The 20,803-nt window shown below is 29.9% G+C and overlaps 2 protein-coding genes across 4 annotated transcripts; one reads left to right on the top strand and one right to left on the bottom strand.

Moving 5' to 3' along the window:
• The first annotated feature begins 969 nt into the window (after positions 1–969).
• LOC114915747 (protein NRT1/ PTR FAMILY 5.6) lies at positions 970–4,879 on the top strand. Of its 2 annotated transcripts, XM_029270640.2 has the most exons (4): positions 970–1,323; positions 2,093–2,310; positions 2,684–3,228; positions 3,914–4,879. In XM_029270640.2, the coding sequence occupies exons 1-4, from the start codon at positions 1,167–1,169 to the stop codon at positions 4,788–4,790; spliced, it is 1,797 nt and encodes a 598-aa protein (XP_029126473.1). In that variant the 5' UTR covers positions 970–1,166; the 3' UTR covers positions 4,791–4,879. The 2 variants fall into 2 exon arrangements, with proteins under 2 accessions (XP_029126473.1, XP_029126475.1); XM_029270642.2 differs by lacking the exon at positions 2,093–2,310.
• Positions 4,880–6,052: 1,173 nt separating this feature from the next.
• On the bottom strand, positions 6,053–12,880 carry LOC109795252 (protein DA1-related 2). 2 transcript variants are annotated; one of them, XM_020354701.3, is made up of 12 exons: positions 12,661–12,880; positions 12,182–12,339; positions 11,087–11,174; positions 10,883–10,997; positions 10,267–10,408; positions 9,982–10,065; positions 9,776–9,895; positions 9,456–9,668; positions 9,140–9,202; positions 8,917–9,032; positions 6,635–6,693; positions 6,053–6,551 (listed from the first exon to the last, which is right to left on the bottom strand). In XM_020354701.3, the coding sequence occupies exons 1-12, from the start codon at positions 12,707–12,709 to the stop codon at positions 6,238–6,240; spliced, it is 1,521 nt and encodes a 506-aa protein (XP_020210290.1). In that variant the 5' UTR covers positions 12,710–12,880; the 3' UTR covers positions 6,053–6,237. The 2 variants fall into 2 exon arrangements, with proteins under 2 accessions (XP_020210290.1, XP_082927501.1); XM_083071375.1 differs by lacking the exon at positions 12,661–12,880 and adding an exon at positions 12,509–12,528.
• Positions 12,881–20,803: the final 7,923 nt, after the last annotated feature.

Genomic DNA, 20,803 nt, shown 5'->3' with positions numbered 1-20,803 from the left:
TTAATTAATTTATTTTCTTTTCATCCTTATTTTCTTCTTCAGTAACTTATTCCAACCTTGCTATATACAAAATCCTTATTAATATTATTATTATTTAAGTAAGCCAACCCATAATGGGTCAAGTCAGATTAAATTTTTTAAAATTCATCAAAAAGTGAGTTGAATTATATTAACTCATTTTATTATCTAGTTGGTGAGGGATATAATTAAGAGAATTGTCCATTTTAACAAGTCTATTCATCACAATTGTTCTACTCTAGCTCAAATAAGGCTGGAGAATACATGTGATATAGAAAAATAATATATATATATATATATATATATATAAATAAGTTAGATCAAAACTAACTTATTAGGATTAATTTTTCAAAAACTAAATAAAAGAAAGTTTATTGAGAAAGTAGAATGTATGAAATATAAATCTTTCAAGTTTAATTTTTTTTGTCAATTAATTTTTGAGAATTTGGTGTTAGTTTATATCTATTTTATTGTTATGTGATAACAATTCATGTTATTATATTTTTATTAATTTTTTTTTACCCCAATGATATTAATTAAGTACTTGTTTTTATTTTGAAGATGTGAAAATATAACTTATTTTTTTATTTATATTATTGCATATTGTTTATAATGTTATTTTAAATTCTTATAGTTTAAGATTTTAATAATTTAAATTTTTACCTTAATAAAAATAGGATTTTGTTTAATGAAGCAAAACCTATAGTTATTAAATATATTTCTACTAGTTTTATAATAAGAATAATGATTGATTAAATAAAGAATCGTTCCATAAGACGCGTCATAAAAAAAATTAGGCATAAATATAGGATATTCTAAAATATAACTTGATTATTTAAGTTAGAGAATTATGTAACACACCAAAAGACAAAATATAGATGAAGTATTTGGATAGTTTATTTTGTTACTGTTACTTTTATTATCTTCTATAAAAACCAGGGCTTGTATTGTTTATTGTGGTAGGAGAAATAAAATACCATTGAGAGATTTATTTGGTTAAAATAATGATACAGTGATATCACTAATTAACGCATAAAATGAACAGCCAGAAACTAATCCATAAAACTTAACTTCCATCTTCATTATCGTCGTGAAAAGTTTTTTTACCAATACAAAATTAAGAGGTGCAGATCGTTTTTACATACGTTATGTGTGTAAAGATGGAGCAGGAAACGGAAAAGAGAAAGGAAGGTAAAAGTGAAGAAAATGAAGAGAAATGGGTGCATGATGCATCTGTGGATTATAAAGGCAGACTTCCTCTCCGTGCTTCCACTGGTGTATGGAAAGCCTCCCTGTTTATCCTTAGTAAGATACCAATTTACTTGATTACTACTACTTTTTTATATATATAAATTTTTTTTATTTTTTTATAAGATACTCTTCTAATTATTAATTGCATTAATTATATCTTCTCTAAAAATCTCTTATTCAATAAACAAAAAGATAATAAATACTTAAAATTAATTGGATATAAATTCTCTCTCTTATTAGGATTTGAGAAGATAAATAAACACATAAATATCTATCTTTTTTTTTCAAACATTAATTAAATAGGTGAGAAATGATTAAGTGAAAGATGAGAAGATTAATTTTAGAAAACTAGTTTAAATTATTGAGAAATTTTTATGCATTCAACTAAAATAACTAATTATCTTACAAGGTGAAATTTAATTGAAAGAGTCTTACAGAGTTAAATTAATTTTTTTTCAAGTTTGCAACAATAGTAAATTTTTTTTTTTAAAAAAAATTGTCATTAATTTTGAATAATAAAATGGCTCGTAGCTCATTTTTTAACCTTCATTATTTTCATTAAAAACTATTAAAATGTGGTTAAAACATTCCAAATAACTAGTACATGGCTACACAAACAATTCAAGGGTCAATTTCAACATGTTTTTAGTAAAAGGGTGTTAACATATAGTTTCATAGTAGAAACTCTCAAATTAAATGATCTTTAGTAGATAAAATCAAATTTCCTTCTTCTTAGGCAAATTATCTTCCTAATTGTGGTAATGGGTAGCGATCATAAAAGAATTGTGCAAGTGTTGAATGATTGTATTCCAATTTGGAGCAGCAATTGAATTTAGTGAAAGGGTATGCCACTTTGGGTTATCCAGTAATCTTATCACGTACCTGACTAAAGTGATGCATAAAGACCTCAATACAGCGACCAAGAATGTAAACTATTGGGTAGGAGCAACAACCCTCATGCCTCTAATTGGAGGATTTGTTGCTGATGCCTACACCGGTAGATATCGTATGATAATCTATTCTTCCCTCGTATACCTAAAGGTAAATTCATTGTTTTACTTCATATTTACGTGCAACTTGGTAATAACTAGGGCTTTTATACTTCGTATCCTGTCTTTGATCAATTTGACATATCTCATGATCATGAACAACAATTTTCAATTTCTTTGTTTATATACATCAAATGAAGGCTATAAAAATTATACTAGATAGCCTATAATCACTAAATATCCATGATTTTGTCTAATTATTATTTGACATGTATTTAAATTTTTTAATTTACGGTTAAAATCTTAATAACAATTCATTATATATCAAGCAGAGATTAATATATGATAATCTGTGGAGTTGAAGAGTATCTAATAATTATTCGTACTATGAAAAATAAGCCTGATTTGTTGTTGTGTCAAACTAGGGACTAAGCATGTTGACCATGTCTCAATTCATGCCAATTCTAAAACCATGCAACAATGAGATATGTGATCGACCAAGGAAGTTTCATGAAGTGGTTTTCTTCTTTGCCCTTTACTGCATCGCCTTGGGAACAGGAGGATTCAAACCATGCTTAGAAAGCTTTGGAGCTGATCAATTTGATGGTGACCACCTTGAAGAACGAAAGCAGAAGATGTCTTTCTTCAATTGGTGGACCTTTGCACTGTGTGTTGCAATGCTGCTTGGTACAACAGTGGTTGTTTATGTTCAGGACGTTGTGGGCTGGGGGATTGCTTGTCTCATGCTCACTATCTTTATGGTTTTCAATATCATAGCCTTCTATGTGGGGAAGCCTTTTTACAGGTACAGGAGGCCACAAGGAAACCCTTTCATCCCAATTCTACAAGTCCTAATTGCAGCCACAAGGAAAAGGAATTTGTCTTGTCCTTCAAATCATGCTCTATTGTATGAAGTGCCAAAGTCAGAGAAGCACCAAGGAAGGCTTCTAAGCCATACCAGCAGGCTAAGGTATCAAATGAGCACCTTGTCAGATATATAGAGCATGGTCTCTTTTTTAATTATTGTCGCAAGTAGTAATCATGGTATGTTTTGTTGGCCGAAAAGAAAATAAGGAAATAAAAAATAGAGTAAAATACACATTTCCTTAGATTTGGTCAAATTGTATGTCTACTCTCTAAATCACTCTCCTACTAATTTCTTAATTTTTTGAAAAACATTATACTAACACTTTTTAGACATTACACAAACTTTTTTTAATTTTTTGAAAATATTATATTATATAATTCTATAAGAGAGGTTTGTTGTCAACATTAAAAAAGGAAAAATTATGTACAATATTTTCACAAAATTTTAAGAATATCGGTAATAATTTACTTTTAAAAAAATATGGATGGCAATGTGTTTTTTTTTCCTTCTTGATTGGAGAGAAATTAAGTGAAAGGAAAGGATAGAAAAATCTAGCTTTCAAAAGAAAAAAAATCATTTATATTCTTTTTACTTTTCCTCCAATTCATATTTGTGAAAAGATTTTTCTGGACATCCTTTAAAGTGTAAACACATAGAAAGAAATGGGAAATGAGGGTGTATAATCTGCATAATTATTAATATGGTAGTATATATAATAGTTTTTGTTTCAGAATTTATAAGTAGATGATAAAGTTTAAAGTAACTATTATAATATCCATTAAAATAGGTTTCTTGACAAGGCTGCAATAGTTGAAGGGAACTATACTGAGGAGAAAGACAATCCATGGAGATTAACAACAGTGACAAGAGTGGAGGAGACAAAACTTATTCTAAATGTTGTTCCTGTATGGCTAACTTCATTAATGATTGGTGTATGTATAGCACAAAGCTTTACACTCTTTGTGAAACAAGCAGCTGCTATGAACTTAGAGATAATCAACAACTTCAAAATCCCACCAGCTTCCATGGCATCTGTTACAGCTATTAGCTCCATAATATCTGTCCCAATATATGATAAGATTATTGTTCCAATTCTGAGGAAAGTGACAGGGAATGAGAGAGGCATCAGCATCTTTAGGAGGATTGGCATTGGCCTAACATTCTTAGTCTTAGCCATGGTTGTTGCTGCCTTAGTAGAAACAAAGAGATTAAAAACAGTTGAACATCAAGTTTTAACAGTAGGGGGAACTAGGCATGAGACAATGAGTGTGTTGTGGTTGATACCCCAAAACTTGATACTTGGTCTTGGAGCAGATTCATTGTCTCTAATTGGTTTGCAAGAGTATTTCTATGACCAAGTTCCTGACTCAATGAGAAGCTTAGGAATGGCCTTGTATCTTAGTGTGCTTGGAGCAGGATTCTTCTTAAGCAGCTTTTTGATCATCATTGTGGACCACGTCACGGGGAAGAATGGGAGAAGTTGGATTGCCAAAGATATAAATTCAAGTCGTTTGGATAAGTTTTATTGGATGTTGGTTGTAGTAAATGCTTTAAATTTGTGTCTCTTTATATTCTTGGCAAAGAGGTACACTTACAAGACTGTACATAGAAAAGCTTCAGAAATTGATGGCTGTAACAGTGATGCGGTGGAAATAGTGGCTTGATACGAGCAACTTAGGTGTACCACACTTGCTACATTTTCTGCTTAATGTACTATGTGTAATATTATTTTATATTTCGCATTCAAATACAAATTATTTATGATAAGTTTATTAAATTTTATAATAAATAATTAAAAATATATATTAATGATGATTTTTTATTGGTTGACTGTCAATGCATAGTTATTAAACTCTTGAAATAAATATATTTTTATATTAAAAATAAATTATATCAAATAAATGAAAGCCCTTTTGTTTTTTCTGGTTCACTGAATGCCCGTTAAATATAATAGCATGCCCGCCGGTAGCCCATTTTCCACCATTTATAAGCCCACGCATAAAAAATCGGCCCAACCAAAACCGGGAAGGAAAAAAAAAATTATAACTCTCTGTGCAGCACCTCCGAAGAGGCGTACTTTTTGAAAAAGCCTTTTTATGTACCAAAAATATAAAGAAACTTAAATAATATCTTGTTCCTACACAAAAGTTCAATTACTAATGCTTCAACTAATTCCAATAAGTAACGTCTGTGAAAATGATGGAATAATTTCGTTACATATCTTGTGCTTCTTAATTTTATTAAAATATTCTAAATCATGTTATTTACTGTAAAATAAAAGTAACTTGATTTTACGATTCAAGTTACCTCGGCAAACAGAAATATATGATTGAGAAATGAAGTTTAATCTTACCTTATTCGTTGTTTAAGGTTTCAAATAATGTTTAAAGGTTATTCTTTCCTCTAAAATTAGAAATCGCCATTTTTCTCTTAATAGATGAAAAAAATTAATTTTGATCTTTATAAAATATTTTTTTTTAATTAACATCTTTAAAACTTAAGTCACTATTTTTCATTTTTAACATTGATAAATAAATAATATTTATTTTAAGAATTTATAAAAAAATAATTAATCAGAAGTGGGGAGGATGAAGAAGCAAAGGAAAGAATGAACCATAAACTTCTTTGTCCAAGTTTTAAAATTGAATATGTTTTTATTTCACCAAATTTTTACCTTTTAGTCTCTAAATAAATTTTATTTGATGTTAAACTCTAACTTTTTTTCTATAAATAAAAGCTTTTGACGTCATGAACTAAAAATATTATTAAAAAAATTCAAAAATTAAAAGTAAAAATCAATAATAATAAAAAACCCAGATTAAAATTTAATAAAAATTGAATAAAGTTTAAAGAATAAAAACATATTTAATTTTAAATAATAAATATCACAATTGGTTGCAAAAAGCATGAGAAATAATAGCATCTCTTAAACTAAAGCAAGGCATGCATAATATTGTTCAATTTGGAGATGGACAACCTTAGATAGGAACAGCACTTTCCCCCTGGGGGCATGAAATAGCAGGAGGGAAGCTGTCCAACCTTGTGTCTTAAGTTTGAACCAATTCCAACATCAAACACAAGATTCCAAACTCCTATGAGAACACGTTCTTATTACAATGGAAACTGGCCAGTATAACGAATATGATCCAGAGTAATAGTTAAACCATATTTTTCCACAGCTTTACTAGCTGCTCTAAAGCCACCACCATAAGTTGGGGAAGAATCATTGGCAATCTGGTTCTTGAAAAACTCACCCAATTTACTTTCAACATGAGATTTTGCACCTTTCTTTGAAGAAGAAGCTGATGCTGATGCTGATGTTGATGGCATGCTTCTAGAACCCGACATAACCTCTGCATCAAGCCACATGTAAGAAAGAACCTGACAAATACCTTCCTCTACTTCAGGACTCAGGTTTTGGTAACCTGCTTAACCAGTTCAAGGTAAGTGAGATAAAAAACAAGACGATCATGTAATACTGAGAAGTTGAATACCAAGATAAATCAACCTTTAAGGCGTAACCAAGCATGCATCAACTCATGGGCAAGTATAGCACCTGTAAGTAATCTGCATGCAGTAAAAAAACATATCATAAAATTTATTATAAAGTTTGAATTAATCACCATTATCACCGTTAAGCATGGGATTACTACACATGTACACATGTCTCCACATTGGTGAGATATTGTTCGCTTTGGGCTGAAGCAATGACGGATCCAGAAATTTTATATAGTGGAGGTAATGTTTATTTATATATTTATAGTATAAAAAATTTTACATATAATTTTTAAAAGTATAAATATATTATAATTATTTTTTACAAGTTTTTATATCTACAATAACAGTTAAAGATGAAAATAAATTAGGTTAGATTATGTTATATTATAATTTAATAGGTTTAAACTTAACTTTATTTAAAAATACACGTCTTAAATATGACATATTTATCTGTTAATAACATTTTTTTAAAATATTTAATTAGAACTACAATCTTAAAGACCTATTTTATAATAATTTAATACTAATAAAAATATAAAAATACATATGTTGAATTTTATAAGAATCAAGTTTAATTTATTTATGATGTAAACATGTTTTTAATATATGATATAAATTTTTACGTAATAATTTATTTTAAAACATATTTAATAATATTTAAATAGAACATAAAACTTTCAATCTTTCCTATTTTGATTTTTTTGGTCAACATATATAATAAATAGAAGAACAAAAAGTAAACATGCATGCTGTAAATTTTATTTTATCAAAAATTAATTTTTTTAATATATTACATTATATATGTGAGAACTAATCTTATTCAAAAATTTGACAAATATCAAATAAATAAACAACTTCTCTGAATTTATATTTTATATATACGATAATTTATATATATATATATATATATATATATATATATATTAAAACATAACTTTTATTTTTTAAAATATATTATTTTTTATTAAAAACAATTATGTATGTGTAAATTGGTAGTGGGGCAAGTGCCCCCACTCTATCATACCTAAATCCGACCTGGGTTGAAACCCTCACGAATTTGCTTTTGGACACTACCCAAAAGGTCTCTCTTCCAATGAAGACAAGTGTGTGTATATAAACTCATGTTCATCCTCTTGTTTGAACGATGTGGAACTTTGCTTGCATCCCAACATTCCTCTCCTCAAACAAAGGACCATGGTTTAACCCATCCGTGCAGCGAAAATTACGAGTATTATCCAATGGTGGCCCCATAGAACTCACGCTCAAAGTGCTTGCATCGCCACTCCATCATGAGCTTTCTCATGACAGCGAGACACGCCTCCTAATCTCTCATGACAGCGGAACACGCCTCCTAACCCTCCATGTTACTGGGAAGTCTCTCTTCCACATGGACCCACCGTTAGGAAGACTTTCGACACATGGGATCCAAAACTTGGATCCACCTAGGCATGGCAACGGGGCGGGGCGGGGGCGGGTTTTACGTTCCCCGCCCCTGCCCCCGCAAATTTAAACCGCCCCCGCCCCCACTCCTGATACCCACCGGGGGTAAAATCTAGGTCCCCATCCTCGCCCCCGGCGGGGTTCGGGTTTCCCCGCCCCGCCCCCGCCCCCGCCCCCCGCCCCCGCTCCTATTTTTTTTCCTTCTTTTTTTATTTTTTTTCTTTTAAATAAATATGAACAATTTTAAAAAAATAATAATATAAATAATATAAATTTTTACATATAAATATTTCTAATTTTGGTTTATATATATATAAAAATAATTTTTTAATTATATTATTAAGCGGGGCGGGAGCGGGTATGGGGACGGGGGCGGGGTGGGTATTAACATCCTCATCCCCGCCCCCGCCCCCGATTTTATCAATCGGGGAAAATCCGAACCGGAACCCGATAAACACGGGTTTTCCCCGTCCAAATCGGGGCGAGTTCGGACGGGGACGGGTTAGATTGCCATGCCTAGATCCACTTGCCAGCCATTATACTCGTCGAGCCGGTCACCTGATCAGACCATCAGCTCTGATACCACTTATTGGGAAGTACCGGCAGTTACTACATATATACACACAATTGTCTTCATTAGTTGAGAGGCCTTCTAGATGATGTCCAAAAGTAAAACCGTGAGGATTTGAGCCCAAAACAGATAATATCTCACCAATATAGAGACGTGTGTATATGTATAATAACCCTTATGCACAGCAATCACAAACAAGCATAAAGTAGCATTGTATATCATTGGTTTTGGCTTACTATATTATATTTATAAGGACTCAATAATATTTATATGCTACTTACCTTGGAAGGCCATAGAGAACAAGAATAGCTGTAACATCACATTTTCTAGTCAGCTTTTGATGTTGACATCTCATCCCTGTTAATCGATGGCCTCCAAACCTTGGCCATCTATATACCTGAAACAACAGAGGATCAGGAATTAGTGGAAATACTCAAAAGATAATTTATTACTTGGTCCATGAAGGCTTCATAAAACAAGAAGAAAAAAAATTAAATAACATACACTTGCAACAGTTTTCTCTTCTGAAAGACATAAGCCCCTTGTTTCTGGTAAGTGATGGAAACCCTGGTAAAAGCCAATAATGAGTAAGAGGAAATGAATTAAAAAACAAAACTTAAATACAAGACTATTAGTATTATTTTTCAATTAGAATTTGAAATTTTAATTTAGTAACATGCATTGACATTTAACGGAATTCTTTATTACACATATTATCGAGATAAACCTAAAGTTTTGATTGGAAAATAACAATAATAACACCAATGACACTGCATGAATAAAGTGTATGACTGAAAAAGAAGAGGGGGTGATTCATTACATTCTTCTCCCCAACAATGGCTTCATTAAGTGCTTCTCTCCCAACGAGAAGCATTGGGACTTGTTGATCTATTTTCATGTTCATTCCTTCATAGTAGTCTCTGATAGAATGATAAAGGGGTTGGCATTCTCCAGTGTCTGTTATAGCAGATTCCATGCACTCAAAGCACAAAATGCGTCCATCTTCCAATCTGTAGTATCTTTCATCCCGAGACTTCAAGGAGAAGAAAATAAAAGATCAGAAAAGGGAGGAGCATATTGCAAAATATTATTTCCCTGTTGTGAAAAAAGTAATACTTGTTATATTATGTTAGTATATACCTCTAATCTTTCACAACTACAGCACCGAGCTGTGTTATCATATTCATGACATGGACAATACTTTTGGTTCCAATAAGGGTGGCATCTATACTCAATCAAACCAGCAGCATTTATTGGTATCTGAACATGAAAGAAAATACCACAAGCATTAATATCTGAATATGTAAAGATTACGTATCAATGTGACAGTGGCAGACTAATCTTACATATTGATGGCAAACTTCACATTTAGGGTGGGTTAATTCTTTAAAACAGGACTTGTGATATTGACGCTTCCCTGACAAAGAAAACTTAGATCAAAAGAAAAAAAGGAAGTAAGATACAACTTAAAGAGAAGTGTTGAAATCAATATATTTTCAAACAAAAATTGAAAGAGCAAATAATATGAATTTTTTGTGGGAAAATATTGAAGAAAAGTATAGTATATGTATGAGTGCACATGTAAAATAGATGATATCAAATTCCGCTTTATCTAAAGAGGATCAAATTACCTCGCGCTCAGTAATGGGGTAACGACAAGAGTGACACCGAAAGCATTCTGGATGAAAATAACTGTGACCAACTCCTAAACAATTGCCATAAAGTATCTCTCGGTTGCACCCTTCACATATTCTGTTATGCGATGGCATACTACTGCACATTACCAGTTGTCAATAATCAACATAATATTAGCATCACAACAATGAAATCTAAATTAAGGACAAATGTATGGTAAAATGTACAAAGAAATCAGAACGTAGTTGAAATTTTTGTTCAAATTTATGTAACTACACAAAGATATATACATAATGCAAGAGAAATCTTATGTGATTTTGCCCAAAGGAAGCCAATAAATCAACTATCATGCTATTGATCAATTTGGAAACACTTGATATTTGTCTTAAAAATGTAGATTTTAATTTAATTCAACCTTACAAAACTTACTTATAAAGTAAGCACTGTTCTCAAAATATATCAAGTGTAAAGTTTATCGAAATGAACATCTACAAATAGTAAATTACTCTTACCTATACATTCTATTTTTGTCATATAACTGATCGATGTATGATCTCAAACAGTTTTGCCAACATATATTAAATACAATGTTTGGGAGAGAAAAAAAATTACCCATATCCCCGGGGATAAAAAGGTAAAGGGGTATATGGAGGATGCGTTGATGAGAACATGCGATCCTGAAGAGCCTTTGCATAATCTTCATCAGTTCCTGTCCGCCATCTATATCCTTCATGATCAAAATAAGAACAAAAGTTTAATCAGATCACAGTAGCTATAGAGCAGAGCAAGTACATTTTTTGAAAATTTAGTACCTACCAGTTGGTCTCTTTAAATCTTCGCCTAAAGAAAGTGCAATTGCACGGTCCAGATCCTCTTTCTCCTTCCGAGATCTAGCACGGTCATCCTAATGACATAAAGAATATTATTCAATACTACTCCCACAATCGCAGTTCTGAACATATGATGATTAATAGAACCAAAAAGATCATTGCATATACAGCTATGGAGCCTCATCCTAGACAATCTAAATGGCATTGATTTGTCCATAGCAAGGAGGTAATTTGAATAGAACATAATATAAGGAGCAGATAAATTTCGTTCAATAGTAGAAGCAGATAACCAAAACATTGTGCAAACAACTGCAAGATCGCTTCAGAACATTAGTTATGAAAATGCTGCATTGCTCATCATTACATGATACAGCACAACTCATGTTGTAGTGCACAATTAAGATACATGTTGACATTGCTAAACCAAATCTTTGGAAGGAAAAAGTGTCTAAATTTCATTATGTACTTTAAGATGCAACCCCAAGCAAAGAGACTCACTTCTTCTTGATAAGAACAACAGGGTATCTAATCAACCAAACAAGACAAAAGAAGTCAACCTTCTAGTGCTTATGATTGAGTGGAAATAAAGCCCTATTTTAGTCCTGAAATTGTTAAGTCAGTTATTGTAGTTCCTAACTTTACAGAATTCTCACTTCAAATATTGAGTTTGCAAAAAGTCATTCATTTTATTTATTTTCACTTCATTATCTATCAAAAAGGAACGAATGTCCATCCATAGAAATCGAACTTGTTATAAGAGAATATACAACAACTCACACGTATATTACTCAACCCATGGAACAAGTCAAGACGAAAATGAGTATTTTATAATGCTTACAATTTCAATGACTAAAATGAGATTTTACTCAAATGAATTATGATTGGTGACAAATAAAATCATCTTGATTCAGCCAAGAAGTAGCATATTGTGGTGAACTAACTATTCCCCTTATTTTGAGCAAAGCAATAACCATACTTATATGAGTGACAAAAAGAATAAGTAACAACAACTGATATAGATATCCTTGAATAGAACAGTGCTATGAATGCAACAAAACAGAACATCAATGCTTCTGTTTACCAACGATCTAGCTGGAGCTGGCCAAACCATGTTTTCCTCCACAGGCTGTTCTAGATGATGACCACCGCCCCTTCCTCTACTGGACCCAATTTTGAATATCTTGCCAAACCATTTCATAAAACCAGATTTTCTCTCTGAGTATGAAGAAACAAAGTCCCCTGCAACAACAACAAAAAAGTTCAATTAGAATTTATTAGAACAACTAAATCATAGTATAAATCGAATTTAGCCTGTCAACTAGGTTACATCTTCTCACACTTCACATAATCTTCTAGAATCCTAAGCAAGGAAAAATGATTTTTTAAAAAACAGTACAACTAGCTATACCCATTTAGTAAAATTACTAACAACCAAAAATAGGACTAAAAAGTTCAAAACTTTGTTATGTCTTCCACATGATGATGGCGAGTCTTAGGCACATGAAGCTTATGAAGAAGAAGAAGAAGAAGAAGAAGAAGAAGAAGAAGAAAGAGAAATACCGTATATACAAGGGTGAGAGAGATGATTGATATCTTGGGGAGGAGACATGGGTTATGTATAGATATTGGATTAGTTGAGAGGAGGAAGAGGCAAAAAAGGAAGGAGGAAAAATGAAAATGATAGAGAGAGATGAAAAAGAAGGTTGATTAGAGATCGTTAATAGTGGTTGAAAAGAGGGAGAGGAATCTATGAGGAAGTGGCAGAGAGAGAGATTCTTGGCTTCGAAAGCAATGAAGAGAAAGTGGACAAATGCAGAAAGATATGTTCTTGAAGAATGGGAGAATATTTAAGTAACGGTGGATTGTTTGTTGAGAATCAAAGTGGAATATATCTGTAGAGAAAGTGTTTGCACGCATGGAGTTGAAGGCGTAGTAGTAATAGTAGTAGTGCATGAAAGTTTTCTCTTTATGGCTTTTTTGTTTTGGCGGGTAAGATGACAGAGACAGAGTGTGTTCCAAAAGTTCCATTCTTCTTCCCAAACTGTAGTAGTGTGGTCAACTATTGTAGGGTATTTTTCTGAGCTAGCTCCAAGCTGTTTAGATGGGAGAATAATGTCATCATATCATATGTGATATGCCAATGCCATTCATCACCAACCAACTTTATTTTAATTATTTTCTCCCTTCATTTTTCACACCATGTTTTGTGGAGATTTAGATATGGAATCAGAGAGACAGAGACAAGGAGCGAAAAGAAGCAAAGAAAATAAATAATAAGAATAAAAAGTTAAGATTATTTAAATAAAACATGAAGAGAAGTTTAATTGGTTATGTATATGTATTTTTCATTTTGTTTATATATATTAAGTTTACATAATCTATTATATTGAACAAAAGTTTATCATACTAGACTGGTCAACAACGCTCAACACCACTAACTATAAGCCGATATGGATTAAGAATAAAAAATATGTGCTCCTTCACAAGTCAAAAAAAGTTATTTTAACAAAAAAAAAGTTTATTATCAAATTGAAACCAAAGTATTAGAAAGGGGAAAAGAAAGTACTCATGATATTAAATATAAAGAAATAATATTGCAATCGCTTAAAGGACAATTTTAGAATATTAGACATTAATATCTAAATATAGTAATGGCGTTTTGACAAGTGCACCCTCTTTATCTTTTTCAAATTCCATTCCTATGCTGCGAATATAAATGGTTATCCTATTATTCCTTATATCAAAACAAACCCTTTTTCTTCTGTATATCTTCTATTTGACATGACAAGCAACAAGCAAAAAGTTTCTTCATCATGCTCGATCAGTTCACACACCAACAGGGAATCTAAGTCCACCACTTAGGTACATATCATCATCAAATGTGAAGAGACATAGCCCTGCCTTCGTTAACAAAAGAAAAATTAAAATAAAGGAAGAGGGTCCTATATAACAATGACAAAAGGAAGCTGTTGATGCTGTTGCAACAGTGTTGTAAATGTGTTCATGATGATAGCAAAGCTTTTTATTTATTTATGTTTATTTATTTGTAGACAAGATACATTGGATGTTCCAAAACTAATAATTAATCATTAATTTTACATTTGTGGAACATGACTATTATTGGTCAAATATTATGATAACATCAACGAAAATAAATCTTGGGAATATTAAGTTAACTTCGTATTCTAGAACACATCTTATAATCATATGGTGAAAACGTTTTTTTTTTTCCTGAGACCACGTAGCATGTAAGAAATAGAAAGTGAGGACTGAGGATTTTAAAACTCACAAAAATATAAAAGGAGGAGGTGTTAACAAGGAAAAAGAAAATACAAAATGGAGAAGATAGGAATGAGAAGAAAGGAGAAAGGGAAAAGGGAAAAAAGTATTAATAGAAAGTGAAAAAAAAAATATGCTTGTATAAAAATTAAATCAAGTAATTTTTAAATGTAGAAATTAAAATATAATGATTATACAAATATAAAGACCAAAATGTACATATAGAACAAATATAAGAATTAAAAAGTAAAACACGTAGGACAAATGCTAATAATATGCAAGTTTTATGTAATCTACTATTAACAGAGTTTTTTTTTTTTTTTTGGAACAATATGAAATAGAAGAATTAGATGTTTGTATTAAGGCTAAAATGAATAATTTTTAAATATAGAAGAGAAAAAAAGCTTGTGAGACTATATGAATCAAATGATTTATTAATTGTTATTTAATAATATTTCTTATAATTTTTATTAATATCATGAAATTTAGTAATATTATTTAACTTAATTATATATTATATTAATAAATATAATATTATATTTTTTGTATTGTGTGAAAAAAAATATATTGTCATTAGAGATATTTTATACGCATATGATATATAGTATTAATTAAAATCTCATCACACACACTCTACTAAGAAGAATACTCTATGAAGCAGATCTCTAGTTTCATCCTTGATACTGTAGATGTCTTTTCTTTTAATCCTTGACTTACTAAAATTTTACTTTAATATCTAACTTTACAAAATGTGATAACATATTCACTTTATCTTTTGTACTATATTTTTCATTAATATTAAGGGCTAGTTAAAGAGAATATTTTATAATATATTGTAAGGTCAAATATTAAAGTAAAATTAATTTTATAATTTTAACGATAAAATAATTGAACCAAAAAGTTAATTATCTAAATGATACAAAGACATGATTTTCTTAAATAAAATTTCAAATTCAAATTTTATATATGATCAAGAAAAAATGGCTGAGAGAAAAAATCATACTAAAAATATCAGCTAATTAAGCATTCTAAAAAAAATTGGTCATTGATGAAATTTTATAGATACTTTATGCTAATAATATAATTATTAAAAAAAGAAAAAAGAAATAATCAACACTTATAATCTCATTAACCGGTAAAGCTTTATTCAAAAGAAATATATTGAACTAACGAGTGAAAGTTACCCAAGGAAAACCGGAATTTTTTTATTCCTGCACAATTGGAATAATATTAATATTAATATTAATACCCACTTGGTGGAAATAACCAATACAATAATTTTCTCAAAGGATTAAAAAAAAATGGATCGGAACTTGCCTTAAAATAATTATTTCTTAGAATAAATGAGTAATCTTTTAAGACATAAACCAAATGCCAGAATCATTTTTAACAAGATTCCAAGAATAAATTAATGAAGCTTGAAATAAACGCTCCAAAGGAAATGTCCTGGTAATCTCAAAAATTAAATAGTATATAAATATCAACCACTATTTTACACAAAAATATTTATAGAACAAATTCTTTGATGAGAGTTTTTAAGAATTTTTTTTAATTATATATTTGATTCAATTTTTATTTATTATAATTATTTATAAATTAAATTTTTATAATTTAAAATAAATTATCAATAAATAATAATAATTTGTGTTACAATTTAAATTATTTATTATAAATTTAAAATTATATGATTAAAAATATTTATTTTTAAATTTTAAATATAATTTATATATTCAAACATAATATTTATTTGTATATATAATTTATTACATATAATAAATATTTAAGGAAAATATTTAACATGTGCATTATACAGACTAAAATACTAGTTATATAAAAAAAAATAAGTTATACACTTTACACTATCATTTAAGGAAAATAAGTTATGTAATTTTTACATTATAATTTAATCATAATAATTTATTAACTTTTATAATAATTATTATAAAAATTATATTAACAATAAATTTATATTGATTCATCATGCATGAACATTAAACCTAAATTTTATATTGGACGAATGGCTAAGAACATGACAATGTATGTGAATGCCGAATGCATTTGCAAGTTGCAACGTTTCGACTTTCATATACATTGCTTCCAAGGAAATGATGGAAACAAAAAAGAAAACGATTCTTAATGCTCACGTGTAGCTTTATAATATTTTCCAGTTTTTAGGAAAAGAATCTCTGTATGCTAGTATATAATATATACCAACATTTTATTGAAAAGCAAACCATTTTACTAGCTTCATATGTCAGTATTTATTTGTATGAGATAATGAAAAAGAAAAAAGCAAGAAAGAAAAAATAAAGAAAACTGAAAAAGCCTTTTCACCCATTAGAAAGATGATGATCATTGTAAGTTTATAGAAGGGGCACTGAAAACAAGGGGTTTCAAAAATACTAAATAGCAAAGAAAAGCATCTTACAGCCATGCCATCTTCCTTTACATCAAATGCATATCTGGATCCGTTTACCAAACAATTAGGCAGTGGTAACCTTTAGTCTCGGTAACATATATATTACAGCCATAAAGTTGAGACTAATTTATACAAATCATGAAATTACTTTGCTGCAAAATGATTAATTAATGGAAGGTCCATGGCACCAGTTAACCTAGCTACATCTCTTTCTTAATTTCACATGATTCTTGGAGTAGGTCTTTTCCAAAGTGCCTCATGCTTTCCTAATTCGGCCTGCAGCATACACATAACAACCAATCATATAAGAAAAAACTCATGTTCTGCTTTTGCAATTAAGATGAAGCACATGCTTCATCTAGTGGATAAAGTGAATTTCTGTCTTCAATCTCTAAATTTGATTGATATGTTACATAGTTTTGAAGCATAAGGGCAGAGACATCAACTTTGGCAGCCTTCAGCTTTATCCAGTTATCCATAGAAGATATATACGCATATTATAATGAAAACAAGGGAAGAAGAAATTAAAGTCATTATCCTCAAAATCTCTTGTCTTTAAATTTTTTAGGAAAAAGGCCATAATTTCTGACTCAGACAACATGTTAAAGAACACCTTCTAGATGCTTTTTTTCCTACATGCAATTTCAAGTAATTTACATAGCCATGTTGGTAATTTCTAGTTGTTGGTCATGATTCATGAAATCAAGAAATTGTGGTAGTGGTGCTGCATATGCGGGATTTGTATCTAAGCAACAATTATTGAGTAATTACAAATTTGCAGTAGCAATAATAGACTTTTTTACTGAAATAATATTTTTTAAAAAAAATTTACCCAAATAGCATCTGTGCAAATTTATTTATATCACTAGCATTGTTTACTGTTCACGTTTAGAACGGGTTGTTCCGATAATAGAACAAGCTGTTCTGGATATAAAAATAAAACGTCGAATGGATCAAAATGGGCCGTTCCATTTTCAAAATTAACACATGAACAGTGGGACCAGAACGGGTCATTATGGCCACTTCTGATAGACCGACATATGGAAAAATAGACGTGAGCACACATTGATTGGACATCCAATGTAAGATCCATTGTTTCACACACGAGAATACATGGAATTGGCCGTACATGGCCAATTTCATCTATTTTTTGTCTGTGCCATGACTACACAATGCAAGTTTCGACATGAAGATTATTGGCTAATAATGACAAGCCTAGATAACCTGCACATCACACTAGGAAGACATGTCCAAATAATGTATAATTATAATAGTTTATAAGCGACATAGTGCATTAAAAGTAAAAATGCATAACATTAAAATTCATATTACATTGATAAAGAGACATATATAGTGCATTAAAAGTAAAAAAAAAAACGATAATATTAAGATAGAGTGAATTATATAAGTTTTTTAATCTCCGTAATGGTATCCAGTTCCACAATGAGGGAGACGTCTGTTACGGTCTGGATTACGCGGTGGAGGTTGTTGCTCAAAAGGATTTGGTTCATCATCAAGCGCTGGTTGTTGAAATGTTGTTGAAGAACTACCAGGTTCATTAGCGAATTCCGATTGGTAAAGAGATTGCATTGTAAAGGGAAATAATAAAAAGTCATAAAATCTGTACAGCTGTATTAGTTATTAGTTTTCCTTATTTTTAACAGTTGTAATGGTGTCTATATAAGACACTTTATTCATCTTCTGTAATACGTTCTATTGAGTATCAATATAGAAAAATACTTTTATCTGTTTTCTCTCCTCCAAATAAATTTGTAAAAAAAATCCTCTAAAGTTATTGCAAATAAATGTCTTCTGTCAATTATGTTTTCTTTTGGCCTGTGAGGTGATGTTGTGTGGAGGATTTAATACATGTTGATGAGTCTCTTCATACGATCGCATGGAAGTTGCACTAGTTTCAAATGTTGTGAAAGTTCTTCGTTGTTGATAGGTCCTTGGATCTTGTAGTAGTCATGGTACAGAGGAAATAGATAGAATTGGTTATGTACCATTCCATGTATTCTCGTGTTTGAACTAATGAGTCTTGCATTAGATGACCCATCAATGTGTGCTCACGTCTATTGTTCCATATGTCGGCCCATTAAAAGTAGCCAGAACGGCCCATTCTGGATTCAGAACGGTCTGTTCTGGTTCCACTGGTCATGTGTTAATTTTGAAAATGGAACGGCTCATTCTAATATCAGAACGGCCCGTTTTGATCCATTCGTTATGTATTATTTTTACATCTGAAACGGCCCGTTCTGAACGTAAACAATAAATAGTACTAGTGGTGTAAATAAATTTATACAGTTGCTATTTAAGTAAAAAAAAAATTAAAAGCATTATTTCAGTTAAAAAAAAAAAAAAAAGTCGCAATAATAAGTAGATATAGTTCCTTTGATCGTAGCTCCATTATTTTTTTTCCTCTTGTCTAAAGTAAGATCATTTTAATTAATGTAATTATGTTTCCAAGTTTTCACTTTTTTATAGTCGGTAGGAACTAGCAAACCAGCTCATGCAAAAACCTGTGGCTTCCTCTGACAAATTAAAAGTCCTTTTGCAATTTTGAATAATTTAAAATTAATTTTCCGGTAATACTTCGAATTCTTAACTACATCATCATGAAAAAATATATTCTATGGCAGAAATCGAAGTAGCAAACATTACGGCAAACAAATTTTCTATTTGCTAATATGCTTGCCGTGTGGTTAAGAGTACTGACGATGAAGGCAAGACGGGGAAAACTATCACGTGCATACAACCAAAATTAATATTTTATAAAATGGTGAATTGCATTTTTCATTCTTTATAACATTTATTTTCAGTTTCCATTTTTAAATATAAAATTTTAGTCTGAAACTTATAATTTTATAAAATCAAAATTAAATCCTAAATCTGATTAAAATCTGTTTGGTTATTTATAAATATTCTTAAAAATATTTCTATAAATTTTTTAAGAAATAAAGATTATCATATTTGGCTACAATATTATTTTTTAAAATATATAAATATTTTTTACAAAAATCGAGCTTTTTCTTTCTTATAAGTTGTAATCATATCATAATTTAATATAAAAATATATATATTATATAACTTAAAATAACAAAATTCAAAAATTTACTACGTAAAATACATAGTAAATCAAAGTGTAAAATATAAATTTAATGATTTATCAAAGTAAGAAAAAAAGTTAAATTAACAATCAAAGTAACAATTAAAATTAAAATATCAGTAATTAGAAAATAATAAAGAATATATATAACATTATTTTGCTTAAATAATTTGTTAAATTTAAAAGTTAAAAATCATAATAAGAAATTAGTAATAAAATTTATAATTTGTAAATTTTAAATAATTTTAAAAATAATATATTTTATGAAAATTATATAAATATTTGATCCTTGTTATTAAGTTAACAAGCAAATATTCACATGACACGTAGGCATAGGAGTGGGAGAGAAAGAAAGAGGGAGGGAGCACTCAAGTTTGTGAAAAAGTACACAATGTTATTATCTCTTTCTAGTATTTGAAAAATAAACAATGGAGTGTGTGAGAAAGTGAATGTTTTGAATAAAAAAAATGAATCCCAATTATATGTTTTTTGATTTAAAAAGGATATTATGATTTTTTTATATGCATCAAACTTTCTCCTTAACTCGAGAAATTTGAATTCTCAACCCTTTTATGAGAATGTCTTTGTGAGAAAATAAGATAAAAATGTTTCCTAAAAAACTATATTTCCTAGGAATCCTTTTTTTTTTTTAAATGACTACCAAACATGAAACTAAAATTATTGTGTGTATAAACATCCCCTTAAGCCATACTAACATATAAAGGGACACCTCTTTTGATAACCACTTTTGGTCTGCATATTTGATAGACTATTATATCATTTTGTTATTAAAAAATAAACTAAAAACCAATAATTTTTTTGGTAACTATTATTCCACTACTAGAAAAATGGAAATTAGAGACGGAAAAAATCCGTCACAAAATTAATGAAAATCC

The sequence above is a fragment of the Cajanus cajan genome, chromosome 3 (genome assembly GCF_000230855.2).
Source record: "Cajanus cajan strain Asha chromosome 3, NIPB_CcT2T_4, whole genome shotgun sequence".
Classification (NCBI taxonomy): domain Eukaryota; kingdom Viridiplantae; phylum Streptophyta; class Magnoliopsida; order Fabales; family Fabaceae; genus Cajanus; species Cajanus cajan.
Note: the sequence above shows the minus strand (reverse complement) of the source record. Positions and strands in the feature narration are given on the sequence as shown.